Source organism: Schistocerca serialis, chromosome 5 (genome assembly GCF_023864345.2).
Source record: "Schistocerca serialis cubense isolate TAMUIC-IGC-003099 chromosome 5, iqSchSeri2.2, whole genome shotgun sequence".
NCBI classification, from domain to species: domain Eukaryota; kingdom Metazoa; phylum Arthropoda; class Insecta; order Orthoptera; family Acrididae; genus Schistocerca; species Schistocerca serialis.
Window position 1 is genome coordinate 451,591,276 of NC_064642.1, and position 19,584 is coordinate 451,610,859.

At 39.0% G+C, this 19,584-nt stretch overlaps 2 protein-coding genes across 2 annotated transcripts in view; one reads left to right on the forward strand and one right to left on the reverse strand.

Annotated features, from left to right (window-relative positions):
- LOC126482380 (uncharacterized) overlaps positions 1-12,629 on the reverse strand; it is a 91,706-nt gene extending 79,077 nt beyond the window's left edge. Inside the window, exon 1 of the mRNA XM_050106479.1 lies at positions 12,357-12,629. The gene's annotated coding sequence lies outside the window, so the exon portion shown is untranslated. The remainder of the gene's footprint in view (positions 1-12,356) is intronic.
- A 14-nt stretch (positions 12,630-12,643) lies between these two features.
- LOC126482379 (beclin 1-associated autophagy-related key regulator) overlaps positions 12,644-19,584 on the forward strand; it is a 113,707-nt gene continuing 106,766 nt past the window's right edge. The window contains exons 1-2 of the mRNA XM_050106477.1: positions 12,644-13,177; positions 13,269-13,374. Of these exons, the coding sequence (XP_049962434.1) occupies positions 12,942-13,177; positions 13,269-13,374 (342 nt within the window). The 5' untranslated portion in view covers positions 12,644-12,941. The remainder of the gene's footprint in view (positions 13,178-13,268; positions 13,375-19,584) is intronic.

Here is a 19,584-nt window from a genome sequence, read left to right on the forward strand (position 1 = left end):
ATTTATCGGATTTCTTTTAGTACCCATGTGGATGACCTCGCACTTTTCTTTGTTCAGCGCTAATTATCACTTTTCGCACCATACAGAAATTCTCTCCAAGTCATTTTGGTTCTGAATGGAAGTGATTCTCTCTGGTTTTGGGCTGCTATTTGAAGGGGACAGAAGGCCAGTCTTGTTGGTGAGATGAAGGCAGAGCTCAACATCTGTAGTATTGTCAAAAGGATTGACTGCAGACCTTTGGTATTGAGTGGAGTGGTGGGTCTAAATGAGAGGCTCAAAAGGTGCTGCAACAGTGTGGGCTGCAGATTCCTCGACTTGCACCATACAGTGGTGGGTTCTCTGGTTCCACTTAATACATCAGGGATCCACTAAACACATGGAGTGCCTACACGGGTAGCAGAGGCTATGTGGAAGGGACTGGGTGGCTTTCTTTTTAGGTCAGAGGGTCTTGGAAAACTACAGGAAGGGCGTTAGTCTAAAAGTGAAGCCTGTATCTCGCATACAGTATTATCTTGTCATAGATAATTAACAAAGCATACTATTTACACAAACCAAGTTGAAACTTGGTGCGGTGGTTTATGGGGAGCACTCATACAGGTATTTCCCATTTACACCTGCTCCAGCATTCCTGCTGCTGCTTGGTATACCACTGAAGCATGTCTCACTTATTCAAGCAACGTTGGCTGGTTCCAAGGCTGCCGTACGAGAGGATGGAGAACTGAGCAATTGGTTTAGCATTAGTAAAGGAGTCAGACAAGGGGACGCACTCTCTATGATGCTTTTCAATCTGGCTCTTGAAGCAGCCATGCGGAAGCTTCAGATATCTGGTTACATGGCACGAAGTCGACTCAGATATGCGCATATGCTGGTGATGTAGCAATTATTAGTAGTAGAAGTGGATCATTAGAGAGGACAAGATCCGAGCTGAAAGAAGCCACAGAACCTAGAGGCCTTTCTATAAATGAAACAAATACTAAGTAGATAAATTTCACCAGGAAGGAAAATAGGTGGTAGGTGGGTTAGTGTTTAACGTCCCGTCGACAACAAGGTCATTAGAGACGGAGCCCAAGCTCGGGTTAGGGAAGGATTGGGAAGGAAATAGGCCGTGCCCTTTCAAAGGAACCATCCCGACATTTGCCTGAAACGATTTAGGGAAATCACGGAAAACCTAAATCAGGATGGTTGGAGACGGGATTGAACCGTCGTCCTCCCGAATGTGAGTCCAGTGTGCTAACCACTGCGCCACCTCGCTCGGTAGGAAGGAAAATAAAACTTGGTTAGACTATCAGCAGACGGTTTCAATTTTGAACATGTGCAGAACTTTGACTATTTGGGCTCTAATACAAACAGCACAAATTCCATGTCAACTGAAATAAAACTCCACATCCTAAATGGTAATAGATGCTTCCACGCATTTAAGAAATCATTGCCCTCTAGGTTATTAAATAGGCAGCTGAAGCTGCACTATATAAGGTCGTGATCCAGCCAGTGTAGCCTAAGGATGCAAAACATGGACGCCAACGAGTGCTGCTTGAGCAGCAGCTCAGGATATTTGATTGTAGAGTGGTGTGCAAGATCTGTGGAGCAGTTCAGGATAGTAAAGGTTTCTGGAGATCTAAGACAAACACTGAGCTGGAGAGCCTGTACAAGGAGCTGACTTCACAAGAATTACAAAAAGCAGAAGAATATCCTGGCTTGGACATGTCCTCAGGATGGACACTGGAAGAACAACTAAAAAGATTTTTGAATGGAGGCCAACCGGAAGAATACAGAGAGGAAGGCCCCGAAAACAGTGGACAGATGACATGTAACAAGATAAAAAAATCTATCCGAGTCCAAGGATGTCAGAGAACCATGGCAGAGAGGGCAGAATGGAGGAAGCTTGTTGATGAGGCTAAAACCCACACAGTGTTGTAATGCAATGAGAAGAAAAAGAAGAAGAAGAGCTGGGTGTCTGAGAAATGTCTCCAGTAGTTCCACGCCAACTGAATAGTAGCAGCTGATAACTGGTGGTGTTCAGCCAGGTGATGATGGTATCCATTACTGTTCCACCGAAGGAATGGCAGATTGGGATCTGAGAAAGCAGTGAAGTGGAAACAGAAGAACAAATTACTTCACTTCTGAGTCATGCTCCACCTGAATGTGTGAGTCTTCATCAGCATTCATAGGCCCGACTAAGGGAGGGGATAGGGGTCTACCAGAGCAGCAAAATTTGGTTTAACTTCTGATTTTTCCCTATCATCCCTGTGAGGTTTCAATTGCTGTAAGGATTTTACTGTCTTGACTTACGGGGCAGAAGAGAACTGTTATTTTCTATGACCCACAACATGTGGCTCTTTCATCCACTAGCTGGTGATAGATTGCTGGTCTGTTTCATCCTGGATGGAGGGCACTTCATTAGGTGTAGCTATCAACAGAAGTGTCAGAGGTATGGGTTGAGAAGTGGCTGGGAAAGTCAAGAGAGCTGATGCCCCCCCTCCGACTGAAAAGCAGACAATTACCTGTGGCTAGGGCCAGAAGTTGCTAGATGTGGAATTTGATACAAAGTTTGACATCATGTCGACTGAGTGAAGTCGTTCGAACTTTTTCATAGCATCTTAATGAGACTGGCAGTGACATGTTTCACACTCCTTGATTTTCTTCTCCCTTTTGAAAACGGAACATGTCAATGACTGAGGGGGATGGGGAGTTATATTCTGGGCAGTTTACAAAGGTAGAGGATGGTGTGCAATGGCTACCCTCGTGTGCTGTCTTATGCATCTCGCACAAATAGTCTTATTAGAACTATGAGAAGACTTGTCCAAATGTCTTGCACCTAAAAATTTAGTATCTGGCAATGACTTTGATTCGCTACCAAGCCCAAGTATCAACATGGAGAACATGTCAGAGATACTTGGGCTACATACTTCCACTGTAGCTTCCCCCCCATGCAAGGCAGTGATACAGCCACAAGCATGTAATATGAAGATGTCTACCAATGCAAGACTTCCTGTAAATGCTGTGGCCCGACTGTGGTTACTCAACCTACCAACTCACTGAAGCATTAAGTACACACGACAGATCGGTAGAGTTTTGACTTTGCCTGTATTATATTTTAGATTTGGATTACTCTCCGGATTATTGGTATATGCTTAAGAGGACTTTCCTACACTATGGACTTGTTTCTGTTTAAGACATTCACTTCAAGAACTCCACCCTCATTGACCTCAGGAATCCCTGTTTGTTCCACTGGCATCTCTGTTACCGCCAGTGTGAGTGATCATAAATATGTTCTACGTATAAAGAGTAGGTCAAAAACTCTATGACAAGAAATTTCTTGTCACAACTATTCCAGTGTGGCATGAATCATGAATTTCTAAGGTTTTGGCAGCAGCAGTTGCACTTGCAACAGCAACAATAACTGCAGCAACAGCAATAGCACGAAAAAAAGTAAGAACTCCAACAGCAGCAGTATGAACAGCAGTGGGAATTCCACCAGCAACAACAGAAACTGTTGTTACTACTGCTGCAAAACCAATAACAGTCTACAATTGCAGTTTCCTTGCCTCCCACTCCTCCACATGCTTGCTTCTTCAAAAAGAGAAATCAAGTAACTGACCCTGAATGTCAGAGTACACTCTGGCTTCTATTAATAAGCTGCACGAAGTGGTGCAAAAGCCACACACACTCTCAGACCACAGTGATTTTAGACTTTCTGATGTTTGTGGTTTGCCGCCTGACTACTATGTTCACCAAACACATGTAGTGGCCGCTAGGCTCAAATTTAACCAATGTATTAAGCAATGTAAGCAAACATATGCAGCATGGGATGCTTACTTGCAAGGCTTAGCTCACAAGTGTGACTTTTCTGTAAACAGAGCTGGCATATAGTATGTCAACTCATTAGTCTGTGATGTTGTTATAAATATTTCTCCTGACAGAAAGAATGTTCTGAAAGCTGATCCCAGCCTGAGTAGTGTGTCAAAAATTGCCAAAGCTCACAGAGTAGCTGCATCAGCACAAGCTATGTTTCATGATTTCTCTGTTGTCAACACTGTCAGAGTATTATCGCCACTGTACTCTATGATCAACTAATGACTTCCAATCAATGTCAACATCCGATTTACCAAGCACATGTTCATCCGGCGACATGGGATTCTGGTATTAGTGCAGTAGATAGTGATCCAATACCCTCATTGTTGTTTAACATGAAAAACAGAAGCACTTTGTTTACTTTTGGTGTGTCCCAGAGAGAATGAAGGCTCATACAACAGTTTCCTCCTCATCGTTGTCAAAGTGCCCCAGAAAACTTCGTGCCATTAAATTGTGTCCAGATTGCAGCTCACGGCATCTGTGGTGTCATTGCTCTTTCTGTGATATTACCTGTTTTTCATGCCACAAAACTTAGGTGTTTGCCTTAGCTATCAGCGTGCTGCACGCAATCTAGTTGGTGCCCATAGCAGCAACGGATGGGATACAGAGGCTCATGATGAAACTGGACATTAATGGAGCAATAGTGGATTTTCAGCTGGACACAGGCATGGTCGGATGTCTAATTAATGAAGACAATACTAGTGATTGGCTCCAGCAGCTGTGATCTCCTCAACACAAAGTGATGATATACAATGGCCAGTTAATCCTGTTGCAGGTTATATCAAAGTCCAAGCTAAGCATAAAAATGTAACTTAGCAACTAACACTGCTAGTAGTCAATTCTTGGACAACTAACATTTTTGGATTAGACACTTTTGTGCTTTTTGGTTTACAGATCCAAGACCAGTCTCAACTGTGATGCCATGCACAGAAACTTGATATGTTATGTGTGCAATATAAACAACTGTTTGAAACTACATTAGGTTGTGCAACAGGGTTCCAGACCCACATATCCTTAAAGCAATCGGCAGTGCATAAATCTTGTAGAGCTTGTCCACAGCCTTCACTATTGATAATCAAGTTAAAGCAGAACTACACAGGTTAGAGTTATATATCAAATATCATCTAACCAGTGGGCTATGTCCATGGATGTTTTTAAGAAACCAAACGTATCACTTCATATTTGTGCTGACTTGCCATCTTCCATTAATGCTCGAGCAGATGTCTGGCTGTATCACATTCCTTAGCCACAGGAATTGTTGGCAAAATTGGCTGGGGTCACTATTTTTCAAAGATAGATCTCACTGAAGCCTACTTTTCAGTTACCTGCAATTGATCAGAAGAAACAGTTTTTGCTGATTAATACACCATTTGGCATGCCATTATAACAGGTTGCCATTTGGGGTTACAAGTGTCCCCACAATATTTCAGAGATATCTTGAGCAACTCATCCAAGGTATCCCCAGCTGTGCTGATTATTTAGATGACTTGTTAATTACTGGGGCCATGTGGGAGCAACTCTCGCACCTAATCTACAGATGATGTACGAGTGGCTCTAAGTCCATGGTCCGTGTTATCACAACAAATATAGTTACTTTGAGCAAATGGGTAATGTACTTGGGACATGTCTTAAGTAAAGACGGGTTCACGCACACAGAGGGTCACGTGGACACAATCATTAACTTGCCAGATCCTAAGAACCTCAAATAACAAGTCGTTCCTGGATAAAGTCAATTATTATGTGTAATTTGTCCCGAATGCAGACTAGATTTCCTACTTGCTCATTTGCAGAAAACGGGAGTCAATTTTGTGTGGTCAGAGGCCTACCAGACGAATTTCATGCGACTTAGGTTGTTATGCAATATTCCATCTCAGGAAACATTTAATGCTGTCACTGATATACCAGATTGTGGCACTGATGCCCTGCTGTCTCACAAATATACGCACATCATAGAGCAGCCCAGTGTATTTGCAATGAAACATTACATATGGCACAGAGGTATTACACTCAAACTGTTTCAGTTGATCACCAATCACAAGTCCCTCATTTCACAACTCAGCCCCATTTAAAACTTGCCCATAAGACAACTCAATGGCTGTAAGGTTGGATATAGTTCCTGAGTAACTATACCAATGAGATCCATTATCAGCCTATCACTCAGCACTCAAATGCATTTGCACTTTCCCACTTGGTGTGCACACCAAATGAGGAGTGAGGAGTTTGACAGGCACAAAGTGCCAGGTTTTGCGAAGGACACCAATCAGCAAGACACTCTCGACAAATTCCCAATAATGAAACATGAATAGCCCATGTTGACACATCAACAAATCAGGCACCTTCATTCACATTCTGGTCACAGACACATACGGACAGTATCTTTCTCCCATTCTGTCATGTTTCCACGTTGACCCAGGCGCGCGCGCGCCCACACACACACACACACACACACACACACACACACACACACACACACACGCCATCTCACTCGTATGATTCATGTTAGGGGTGGAGGGCCACATGACTGCCTGTTACCAGTTCTTCATTACTAACATTGCTCCAAAGTGACCTGTGTGCTCTTTTACGTCACAGGTAATATTTTGTCTGGTGATCTAATTTCTCTTTCTCACAAAACATTTTTCTGCCACTGTTAGTCTACATTTTATATCCTCTTTAGTTCTGTCATCATCAGTTATTTTGTTGCTGAAATAGCAGCACCTAATACTTTCAGTCACGTTTTCAAATCCAGTTCACCACAAATCAACCGATTTCTTTTGACTACACTCTATTATCTTTGTTCATTTAATAACCTGCTTTCGAGACACTACTCATTCCATTTAACTGATTTTTCCAATTCTTTTACTGTGTCTGATAGAATTATAATGTCACTATCAAACCTTTACATCTTTACTTTTTGCTCAAGCTACAGACTGAATAACATGGGGGCCTTTACTGACTCCTTTCTCAGCTACTGCATTCCTTCCATGTCCTTCGACTCTTTTGACTTCAGTCTGGTTTCTATGCAAGTTGTACTTAATAACATCAGAATTTCAAAACGTACATTCCAGTGATCATGGCCAAATGTAATAAACGAAGGTTTGCCTTAGTTATAGTGGCAGTATTACTTCATGTGTGCTTACATTTCTTCTGAATCCAAAAAGACTTTCCTCCAGCTCAGCTTCTACCAGTCAGTCCATTTTTCTGTAGAAAATTCATGCTACTATTTTCCAAAACATGCCTAATGAAACTGATGGTTTGGTAATATTCACACTTGTCTGCACCTGCCTTTTTATTTCTTTTTTTATTTTTATTTATTTATCTATCTATTTGTAATGGGGTTATATTTTTTCTTCAATTCTGATAGTATTTGTCTGTCTCTTATATTCTCTATTACAGGAAACTTTTTTCTGCTTTGTCAAATTCTTCTTCCAATACCTCATAACACTCCTCACCCGGAAGGAGAACTATTTTATCTACAAAATATGTTACCCATGACGATGCAATCATAATTAATCCACACAGTACAATTGTAACTCCTGGGAGAATATAATGGCTGTTACCTACATTTGCTTTCATTCATGCCTCAGTGCCAAGGTGAGCAAGACTTTGCAAATGAGTACATACATTATCAGCAGATAAATATCTTTAAACTACTGTACCTGGTGCATGAAAAAAAAGAAAAAAAAATTTAAATTCAAATGATCATTAAAATCAAAAGGAGACAGAAAGGCTGGCAGTATTTTATGGACATACAACTTTAACCATCTGTCAAACAAAACAACAAAAGACATAAAAAACACTTTCAAGTTTCAAGATACCATATCCGAACATTTGGCTCCTTCTGCAGAAAGGAAGGAGGAATTTAATCTGAAGAAGATTTGAGGTGGGAGTGACAGTTCACACATAACAAATGGGTTTCTCCATCCATCCCTGTCCAATAAACTTCTCCTTCCTCCCTGAAGGAATCCAACATTTCTCTCGAAATTACTCTACACTTTAATAAACATGAACATTTCTTTTTTTCTTTTTACCTGTACATAAACTACATTACAATCTGGACTTTGCAGAATATTAAAGGTGCCATTAAAATTTTTACAATAATGTCCATCGAGACAGAAACTGAAGTTGCACGTGAATTTGTCTGGACAAGACTCGGTATTAGAGGTGGGCACAAAATGACAACTGGGTCCTTCTATCACCCACCAGACTCCTCTTCTGATGTAACCAAAAACGTTAGAGGAAACCTCATTTCACTTTATGTAAGTTCCCTAATCACACTGTAATCACTAGTAGAGACTTTAATCATCCAACAATTAACTGGGAAAATTACAGTTCTGTTACTGGTGGGCATGAAGACATCCTGTGAAATTTTACTAAACACCTTCTCTGAAAACCACCTAGAACAGATAGTTAGGAACCCCACTCATCATGGAAATATATTGGATCTAATGGCAATAAACACATCTGACCTCTTTGAGGATGTCCACATCAAAACTGGTATAAAGGTGACCATGATGCCATTGTGACACAATGATTACCAAAGCACAAACGCACAGTAAACTAGTTAAAAAAGTCAATAGTGTAATGTATCAAAGAGGAACTTGAAACTTTCAGCACAGAGCAGGAGCATATAGAGGAACTCTGGATCAAGTTTAAGAGTAGTTGACCATGCACTGGATAGATATGTACCCAGCAGAATGGTTCAAAATGGGAGAGAACCTTCATAGTGTACAGTCACTGAAAAGAAACTTCTACAGAAACAGAGATTACTGCATAACAGGTGTAAAACAAAGCATACGGCTATAGATAGAGATGCTGAATGAAATGCATCTGGCTGTCAAGAGAGCAATGCATGATGCCTTCAATGATTGCTGTAGCAAAATACTGTCACGTGATCTTTCGCAGAACCCAAAGAAATGCTGGCCGTATGTAAAGGCTGTCAGTGGCACCAAAGTTTGTGTCCAGTCCCTCCCGAATGAGACAGGAATTGAAATTGAAGGTAGTAAAGAAAGAGCTGAAATGCTTAATTCTGTTTTCAAATGTTCCTTTACAAAGGAAAACCCAGGAGCATTTCCCCAGTTTAATCCTCATACCACTGAAAAGATGAATGAAATAAGTATTAGTGTCAGTGGTGTTGAGAAACAGCAGAGATCATTAAAACTGAACAAAGCTCTTCTAACTATAATTGACTGTAGATCCCCTAAAAAAAAATCCATGCCCAGTTCTTGGAAAATGGCACAACTCACACCTGTCTACAGTAAGTGTAGTAAAAGTTATTCACAAAATTACCGTCATACCCCTGACATAGATTTGTTGTAGGATCTTATAGAACATATTCTGAGCTCAAACACAGTGATGTGATATATCTTGAACAGAACGACCTCCTCAGTGCCACCAACATAGATTTTGAAAACATTGATCACTTGAAACCTAACTTCCACTTTTTGCACATGACTTAGTGAAAGCTTTGGATCAAGGCAACCAGGTCAATGCAATATTTCTAGATTTCCAAAAAGCACTTTACTCAGTACCCACACATACACTTATTGTCAAAAGTACAATCATATGGGGTATCAAGTGAAATTTGCGGCTGGATTGAGGACTTTATGGTAAGAAGGACACAGCATGTTATCTTGAATGGAGAGTTCTCAGTAGATGTAGAAATAACCTCGGGTGTGGCCCAGGGAAGTGTGTTGGTACCCTTGTTGTTCATGTTGTATGTTAATGACCTTGCAGACAATATTAATAGTAAAATCAGGCTTTTTGCAGATGACACAGTTATCTGTAATGTAGTAGTATCTGAAAGAAGCTGCATAAATATTCAGTCAGATGTTGATAAGATTTCAACATGGTACAGAGATTGGCAACATCTCTACATGTTTAGAAATGTAAAATTTTGCGCTTCATGAAACATAAAAAATGTAGTATCCTATGACTATAATATCAATGAGTCACTGTTGGAATTGGCCAACTAATACAAATACCTGTGTGTAACTCTCTGTAGGGATATGAAATTGAATAATCATATAGGTTCAGTCGTGGGTAAAGCAGCTGGTAGACTTTGGTTTATTGGTAGAATACTGGGGAAGTGCAACCAGTCTACAAAGGAGACTGCTTACAAAGCATTATTGTGACTTGTTCTCGAATATTGCTCAAGTGTGTGGGACCAAAACCAGATAGAACTAAGAGGGGATATTAAACATACACAGAGAATGGCAGCACGAATGGTCACAGATTTGTTTAAACTGTGGGTCTATCTTGAAGATAGGCGTAAACTATTGTGAGAAAGTCTATAAACAAAGATTCAAGAACCAGCGTTAAATGATTACTCTAGGAATATATTGCAACACCTATGTATCGCTCACATAGGGATCGTGAGGATAAGATTAAAACAGTTAACGCTCACACAGAGGCATTCAAACAATCATTCTTCCCACACTCCACATGCGAATGGAACACGAAGAAACACTAATAACTGGTACAATAGGACTTTTCCTCTAATATGCACCTCATTATGTTTAGATGTAGATATACAGTAGCCACCTGCTTAACAATGGTGTTTTGTATCACACTGTATTTTCTGCTAATTAAGAACTTCCCAGAAATAAGTTGCTAAGTACTAATAGAATGTGTCATTCTGTACCAAGTGACCTGGAGGTCCCAGCATGACCGTCTTCAGTTTTGATGAAATTTATACAGAATGTACTAAGAGACCTGTATGAATGTCTACCAAGTTTCAACTTCATCAGTAACTTGATGTATAGAGTTGTTTGGACAGCAGCTGTTTTATTGGTAGCTGGAAATTACAAAATCTTGAAATTTAGCAAATATAGCTTGGATATTGCAACATGACTTAGTATCCTGACAACATTTTGTACAGAACATTGAAATAAAATACATGATCACGAACAATTTCCATGGCACAACCCCTCATAAAACATGCTGAAAATTGTTATCACGGCAACAAGGACAAGGTAGTGAGTAAGAGACATCGGAAAAGTGATAATTTATCAGTGCATTATCTGTGTACCTGTCATGAAGTTGGGCTCTCATTAACTGTTCATCAAATGTAACCACTATGTTATCAGCCTCTAAAGTTACAAAAAAACAGCAGATGAACCAAATTCTAAGTGTACTTGACACCACATACCTTAAAATTGCCACCACCTATTTTATAATTGCACCACTGAAACGTGTGCATTAAGTCTACTGGAAACTCGTATTTTTATTTTGGTACACTACAGTTAGATTGCAAACAGTGGCTTAAATTTTGAGGTTCCTTTGGCGTATTTGAACAGAGTTTGTTAATTTAGTGGCCAACAAAATTTATGTTCCCCATTTCCTTTCCAAATGTATTTGAAGCATTCTTGCTTTATTAGTCCACTGTTGAAGACATGTCAAGTCTTCGAAGTATACACATTATAAAAAAATTAGGGAATCCTAGTACTGATGGCTCCAGTTATGCCTGGAACGATGCACTAATGAGATGCCAAAATTGGTCATCTAAATAAAATAACAAGGTCTGTAAAAATGTCTGGTGATTTTTCTATAGTAAATAGGTGAATATGTAATGTCTTTTTCACAACTGGAAGAGATAATTCTCAGAAAACCACTCAATAATAGTATTCAGAACATTATCATTTCTTCTGTTGCTGTATTTACGTCTGGAATAACAACAATATTAGTGTCATCCGCAAACAGAACGCACTCTGATTGTTGTATTTCAGACGTTAGGTTGTTTCCATCTATGAGAAACGAAAGTGGACTTAATATTGAGCCTTGTGGGACCCCATAAGTCATTTCTACGCAGTCATATGAATCTCCCCCGCTAGCATTGTTAAAATGTTGGACATTTGCCACGACAACAATTTTCTGCACGTTTGAGGTGGGATTGGGCCAGGGGCATGGTTTTTTGTTCTTCATTTGTATTTATTGTGTATTCTGTACAGTTATATCCAGATGACAAATTACAGCATGCCAAATCGATTTGGCAGTTGTGAAAACGGCCAAAGCACCTACATAAAGTTAGAGCTGAACTTCTTACCGGTCCGTTGGGTACATACTGTATAAATTTCACATATTCGAAAATTGTCGGGCCGGGAGCATTTTCCCAATTGGGCCACTTGACACGGATTAACCTCAAGTGTTAATCACCTGTAAATTTTCAAACATTAATGTTCTGTTGTATCAAATGCATTTCAGTGCAAACATCTAGAAAAAAACAGTAACGTTACTTCGGTTCATATTCTTAGAATGCGTTATGAACACCAGTCGAGAATACACGGCTTATTTCTCATTTCTCAAAATTCAAGCAGTGCTGCACACCGCAACACAAATGAAAATGTGTTTGTTTATGTTTTAAACGGCAATGAAACAAGAACTCTTTATTTGTATTAGAAGAGCTGTATAACTCACTCATACCAAACAGAGCATCACACAGTTCCCACAAAAATGAAAAATATCAACCAAATTTTGTATTTATAAATGTCTCATTGGGCTTGTCTCACCTGTTTCGTTGAAGCGCGTACATAGTAATGTATTCATTTCAAATACATCAATAACACACGTTATCGGATCCGTTTGCTGACCGCCCCCTTCTTTTCGTTACAATTTATTCCTGAATCAATAATTCAAACAGTGCACCAAAACAAACAGTACATGCATCGTGAAATCCTCTCATCTGTCATCTTATCAAACCGCGTCCGATACTGTTCCATTATTTCGCAACAAAGACAGGCATCGACATGTCAAAATCAGGTTATCTGAAAGGATCGACCTGCACTGCGGTCCGACCTCTTACTGTGATGCAAGTTATTGGAAACTTCGCTCTGCTCGGAAAATAAAGGAAATAGTTTGTGACAAAATCCTTTTTCTGGAATAAAACTCCAAACGACGGAAAACGACAGGCAACTGTATTATGACGTATCGTGAACTGACACTTTTGAAATAACCTTTCTGCGCAGAAGGAAGTGATTCGCTGGGTACTATGCAGAAAGATTCATAATGACAATAAAGTGTTTTTCGAATGTTCAAATAATTGTTTCATTGTTTGACACGGCGATGTTTTCATAGTGGATATCTTTGATAATGTAATGGCGGCGAGTAGTTCGGATGGTAGTTGTGAGGATTTGGCTTTAATGTCAATAGAAGACAGCTGTAGCAGGTATAGCTCAACTGTTGGAAAGTGTCCTCTGTGTGGCAATTATAAAAAGGCATTTTATTGCAAACAGTGTGTTCAGAATGGAGACTTCATTCATTCGAAATGTATGCAATCGTTGTACCCTGGTCGGAAGATGTCTTCTTCCTTCGATCATGTTATTTATCGGAGGTAAGATTTACATTGCCGATGCACTGAGTTGTAGATTTGCTTTTAATGTTGAACAGGCAGCTCACTTTTTGTCGTATTCATTTACTTTCAGATTCGCGGATAAACAAATTAACCTCTTGCGGTTGAAGAATGACAAGTGTCAGGTAGAGAAACATTGTGAAGAATTGCTGTGGAAGCGGTTAAAAGCAAATGAATTGGTAAGAGAAGTGTTAGCGTAAGAGACTCTACTTGTACCTTTACTTTCGTAGGTCTTGTTATTTGTGGCAGTCAATTGCTACTGGAGGAAAGGGATTCTGTTCGCACCGTATCAAGTTGTGTTTACAGCTGTTGAGAAATGAAAAGCAGTAATAAGCATTAAATGAAAATTTGTGATTGTCTGTGTATAAATTTTAAGTTTGGAGAGGGAGCAGATGTTTGTTTATTTATTTATTATCATCATTTGTTTGCAGTGTAATGATACCTGCTACATAATTAGTAAAAGTGAATGACTTTTTCCACAATAATTAGCGAATTGGAATACAGCTATTGTTAAGCTGTCGTTGGAGTAGGTTAATTTGAAATTGGTTTAAAAAACGCTCCTTGGTCAGCAGCTAGAACTGTCAGTGGGATTGTCGGCTTTGATGGTAACTTACTGATGACGGGAGGCTTCTGTGCTAGCTGACAGAAAAATGGAAAGGAGATCAAGAGAGAAACACAAAAATTTGCAGTGACATGAGGAACATTTCAGAAACTTATACATCCCATTTGTGATTGTGATATTCAGTTTACAACCCACTGGCATATTACGTAGTGCAACGTTTTGTCAGTAGGCGCCTACTGCTGTATGGAGCGGTAGCCTGTGGACAATCACCATGGATCAGCAAATTGAAAATTGTGTGTGTTACACATATAATGGTGGAAAAAGACAACTGTGGCATTACAAATGCAGTTCCTTAAAATATGATATGGATGAAGATCTTAATGTATTATGCAGGTTAAAAATGGATAGAAACCCATAGGTTGCTAAAGTAAAGTTATACAGAAAAGTAATAGGTTGCTAAATATTTATTAAAGTAATTAAAACCAGCCATGAAGTTCAAACATCATTAATATGTGTAAATTAATGCAGGTATTTGTTCATAAACAAGAACAATGTTCATCCCAGTGATATTAATCAGCTAGAGAGTGATATTTTTAGTCTTAACCCACACTTGACCTGTGTCTCTTGCTCATTTACGTATCGTGGCTCCTTGGGACCTGTTATCGTCTAATACAAAATTTTAAATGGGAACAAATATTTTTTTGGATGTTATCATGCATGAATATTTTGTTTTCACCCTTTCATGGGCCCTGGGGATATACTTCCCACTAAACCTATTTCTTTGCAGCATTTAAGGGAATATATGTTACCAGTTATGTATGTTCCCGCCATCCAGTGGCAGCCCACTGCATCAGCTGTAGTTTCTGTTTGTTGTGAAATATAGCCTGCAGGACTGTGGGAAGTATATACCCACCAAACAGTGGTGTTTTGATCGTTTTTGGGAAGTATGGTTACCACCAGTGTAGTTTTTGGAAGGGCCTTGGGAAGTATACTTACTACAAAATTAATCTGTCATTTGTGGTCCTTGAGAAGCATACTTACCACCAACACAGGAGTATCCGATACCTTTTGGGAATATGTTTTTCCACCTCTGTCTATGCCCGACATCATGTAGTACTACACTGCACCAGGTGTATGAAAATTGGTACAACAATCAGTTTGTTTGTCATGGGATCACTACTGTTGTCAGAACACATTGCTTTGCATCTGCAGTATGCATTATTGTGATCTGTAGCAGCTCATACCTTTATTGTGTGATAAAATTTCAAGGATTGTTTTCACTTTGTGGTAAGTAAACTTTAATATCGGGAACAAATATTTTTTAAATAAAGTGAAAGAAAAACATAAAACATTATTCACTATGTTTTATGTCTAATGGCAATGCAAAAAGGGAAGTGAGAAACCATTTACTACAAGTTTTAACACCTCACATAGGTGCTATGATGATATATGTACCACAATAATTTTTGGTCCTAAATCACAAAAATAAATTTAGTCAGTTGATCACATTTCTAATAGGATAGCACAAATATTATCTTTGTTGAGTTGATGCAAAAAAATGTGCCCGCGATAGGATATAAGACAGCTGAAACCGTTTTTAATGTTGAGATAAAGTATATTTTCAATCCTCAGTAATTTTCTTTGATTAAATTAAATTATGAAAACTGAAACATAAGTCCCCAGTATTTTTTATCACAAATTGGCTATTACGAAACTGACAAAGAAAAGGACATATTACTGTTTATAATTGTTGCACACCATACTGCTGTGGTTCTGGCACACAGATTTTGCGCACTTACAGAAACCATCTCTTCTGATGACCCATCGTGCTGTTGCTACTGCTGTTTTGTGTTTGAGCGATAGCAGTGAACTTCTCGATGTAGGCCTATATGGTTTTCTATTGAAAGGTATCAGCTCATCTTCTGATCATGAGTAGTTAGATTAACTCCGTTGAAAGTTAGGCCTGAAAAGTCTCCTCCTGGGCAGAAATGCTTCGTGTTATATGGAATCTTATGCTGCATAAAGACAAAACGTGTTTAGTAAAGCAGTGGAAAACCCAGGATGGAATGGAACAGTATTTGGAAAAGGAAAGTTGACACGATATAATGGAGATGCTGGGTCACAGATAGGCACAACAAAAAGACTGTCACAAATAAAGCTTTCGGCCTGTAAGGCCTTCGTCAAAAACAGGCGCGCGCCCACTCGTGCGCGCGCGCGCACACACACACACACACACACACACACACACACACACACACACACACACTCTCTCTCTCTCTCTCTCTCTCTCTCTCTCTCTGCAGTCTCAGGCAACTGAAGCCACACTGTCTTTCTGTTGTGCCTATCTGAAACTCAGCATCTCTGCTGTATGGTGAAGCAACTTTTTCATAAAAAGGTACTTAGAGTACATAAATCCATTATGATGGGCCAGGGTTTTTCTTTTTTCTTTAAAAAAAAAAAAAAACACATCCATTTTGCCTTTTGCAAATGCAATTACACTTGAATTTACTTGTCTACTTCTTTTTGACCCAATATCATTTGAAATTCCTTTTTTATTCAACCTCATTGTTCTCACAACAGTTAGGCTTTTATTCATTACTTTCCAGGCTTATTTGGCATATATTGCACAAATCCACAATGGCTCCTAAATGAAACTAGTTGTTCACCCACTGTAACATTAATTTTAGGTCCTATAAATATTTTCCTTATGTAGGCTATAGCAAAAACTTAATCAATTTATTACCTAGCCTTTCTTGTTCTTTTGTCATATATCTAGTAGATCTTCTGAGTGCCTCAAATCGACTCACATACATTGTAGCCCTATATATGGTAATGAATTGGAAGATTTTCTCAGAAAAAGTTTCCTGATTGGAACATCCAGCATTTATCTGCTCCGGTGTTAAATAAAACTCTCCAGAAGGTAAGCATTTCATCTCTAGTTGCATCATATCCATTTATTTTTCTTGATACACAAACAATTCTTGCCTATAGGTTTGTGGATCTCACAATCTCGTCCACAGTAGCTAGAGGAGTTAATAAATCCCAAGCATCTTTGGGGGTGTAAGAGATTATAAGCTTTGCTGGTGCTTGTATAAATTTTGCCAAATTGTGTGCAAAAGAATAATATGAAGAAATAACATAAGCACTCTCATCATCTCTGGACTGTTAAGTGGTGTTCATGTTATTATTTAGTGTTAAAAATGACCTTACCTTTCTTCCATATGAGTGTCGAATGTCAAACACAACACTGCTGTGTAGCGAACTCCTACAACATTTCTTTACTGCATCAAACACTCATAACCATTTTCTGCAGTATTTCGCTGTCATGCGCTATTCTAGAATTTGTTATATGACAGTTGAACAGAGCTAAAAGTTGTAACAACATGTTTTCTGCAGTCACAGCAATACATTTGCGTGTCAAGAAAATGTAATTGATTACAACCCAAACCAAATTAGTTACTCTACAACATAAACCACAGGGTCGCTTGGGCCCAGATTATGTAAATGTACAGTATAAAGAAGAAAATACAAGTAACACTTAAAACTAAGGACACAGTCCTCGAATAATACCTTTACCATATTACTTGTACAGCAATTACAACTATCTCAAGGCTCATTGGACCCATGCTATTCATATTAGGGTTAACAAAACAGTTGTAGTACGAGCTAACAAAAACTTACTTGCAAAATTTGACATTGTTTTCAATTTAACCAACGGATGTTTTTAATTTAACCAACGGATGCTATCATTACTGAAATGTTTTTTTTTTTACATGGAAGAAGAGTGCCTATTATGGGAGAGTTTGCTAATGTGAGACAGCTAGATTCTGATTATTGTTGTTGCTCAGCCCTTTCGGGAAGTATCAAAACTTAGTTGACATAGTGCCTGAGACATGAGCAGTAACAGTAAGGTCATTATGGGCTTTGTGAAGAATCCTTGATTCTATAAGTGTTAGATTTCAATATTATGAAAAGTATAGATTGCTACTCACCATATAGTGGAGATATTGAGCCACACAGGCGCAACAAAAGGACTACTAAACAATTAAGCTTTTGGCCAGAAGGTCTTCTTCTGAAATACACATGCACTCTCTCTCTCTCTCTCTCTCTCTCTCACACACACACACACACACACACACACACACCACTTTTGCATGCAAATGCAGCTCACACACACATGCACACACGACCACTGTCTCTGGCTGCTGAGGCCAGAGGCCAGATCCTATTAGACCCGAGGCGGGCCCAGGCAGCCAGAGACAGTGCTTGTGTGTGTGTGTTGTCTATATCAGAAGAAGTTCTTCTGGCCAAAAGCATTTGTTACGCCTGTCTGTGACTAGGCACTTCCACTATATAGTGAGTAGCAATCTAATCTTTTCATAATAGTGTCATTAATTCATGTCCGTAGCTCGTGGTCTAGTGGCTGGCATTGCTGTCTCAGGATCACGGGGTCCCAAGTTCAGTTCCTGGCCAGGTTGGGGATTTTCTCCGCCTGGGGACTGGGTGTTTGTGTTGTCGTCATTTCATTATCATTCATGAAAGTGGTGAGATTGTACTGAGTAAAGATTGGGAATTTGTATGGGCACTGATAACCGCACAGTTGAGTGCATCACAAACCAATAATAATCATTACTAATCCATCCTGGATTTTCCAATGTTCAGTGTCAAGTTCTTTTTAGCATATGTAAAGTTGGAGGGCTGTAATATGTGAAGTTGGAGTAGCTGTTGCAGCAATATATATTACATTCTTCACAAAGTATTCTTTCATCACTATAATGAATGACCAGCATAACTATGAGGCTAGGTTTTAGTGCAAGGTGGCTTATTCCTAATAGGGTCATTCCATGCCAAGTGATCTAGAAGTTGTTGCACAACTGTCATGGATTTCGCTGAAATTTTGTATGAACAATTACACATGTTCCCAGTGAACATTAATAAAATTTCACATTCTTTAATGCAGTAATTCCAGGGATGTAGTTATTTGACTCCATAGCACAGCTGTCAACAGGGCACTCATGGGCTTTTGACAACTTATGTCTCTTGGCAGTATTTTCTTGAAAGAAAGAAAACTAGTTCATCTTGTACAATGTTTGGCTCACTGTCAAGCGGGGGGAAAAAATCCTGAGAGATTTGTATATGAATAATTTGAAGCAAAGTCAGCCAAAAAATACACATGCTCCATATAAATGTGAAGTTTAGTGATGTAGGGCCTATGTCTCCAAAAGTAATTGTGACATTTGAAACGTTATGTGTAATAATTTATCAATATGAGATCTTGGAATATAAAATTTCATTCTCCAACTTCTTCCCAATAGTTTATAAATGTAGGGCAAAGTTGGAGATTTTTCTAAAAACATCTAAAGGGCCGCTTCTTGCCCAATTTGACAAAAAAAGTCTACTGAAAACTCTTTTAATCATTTTCATTAGAAAGGCTATGTTCTATATGTTCTGAATCACCTAAAAATTGTAGTTAGTTGTGCAGTGTGGGCAGGGTAATTTCGTGTGAAATCACCCAGTGACCGTTGTCCTTATGTCACAGATTTTTCTGAAAATTTGGTGTAAGAATGTACATAATGAGTTAGGGTTAAAATATTTTTTCTGGAATTTTTTTGACCAAAATTGTAATTAGGAGACCATTCTGAAATGTGAGCCCCTTCTACCAACGCGTTGAGAAACGAAGTGCCTTGTAAGTTTGTAACCACTATACCTTTTTTTATTTATGAATCAATTTTATTGATTTTGGTGTAATTGGAAAGTAAAAGAATAGAGCTATAACATAAAAATTATTAAAGTGCTGTGTCTAAGCAACAATTATTTATTTATTTAT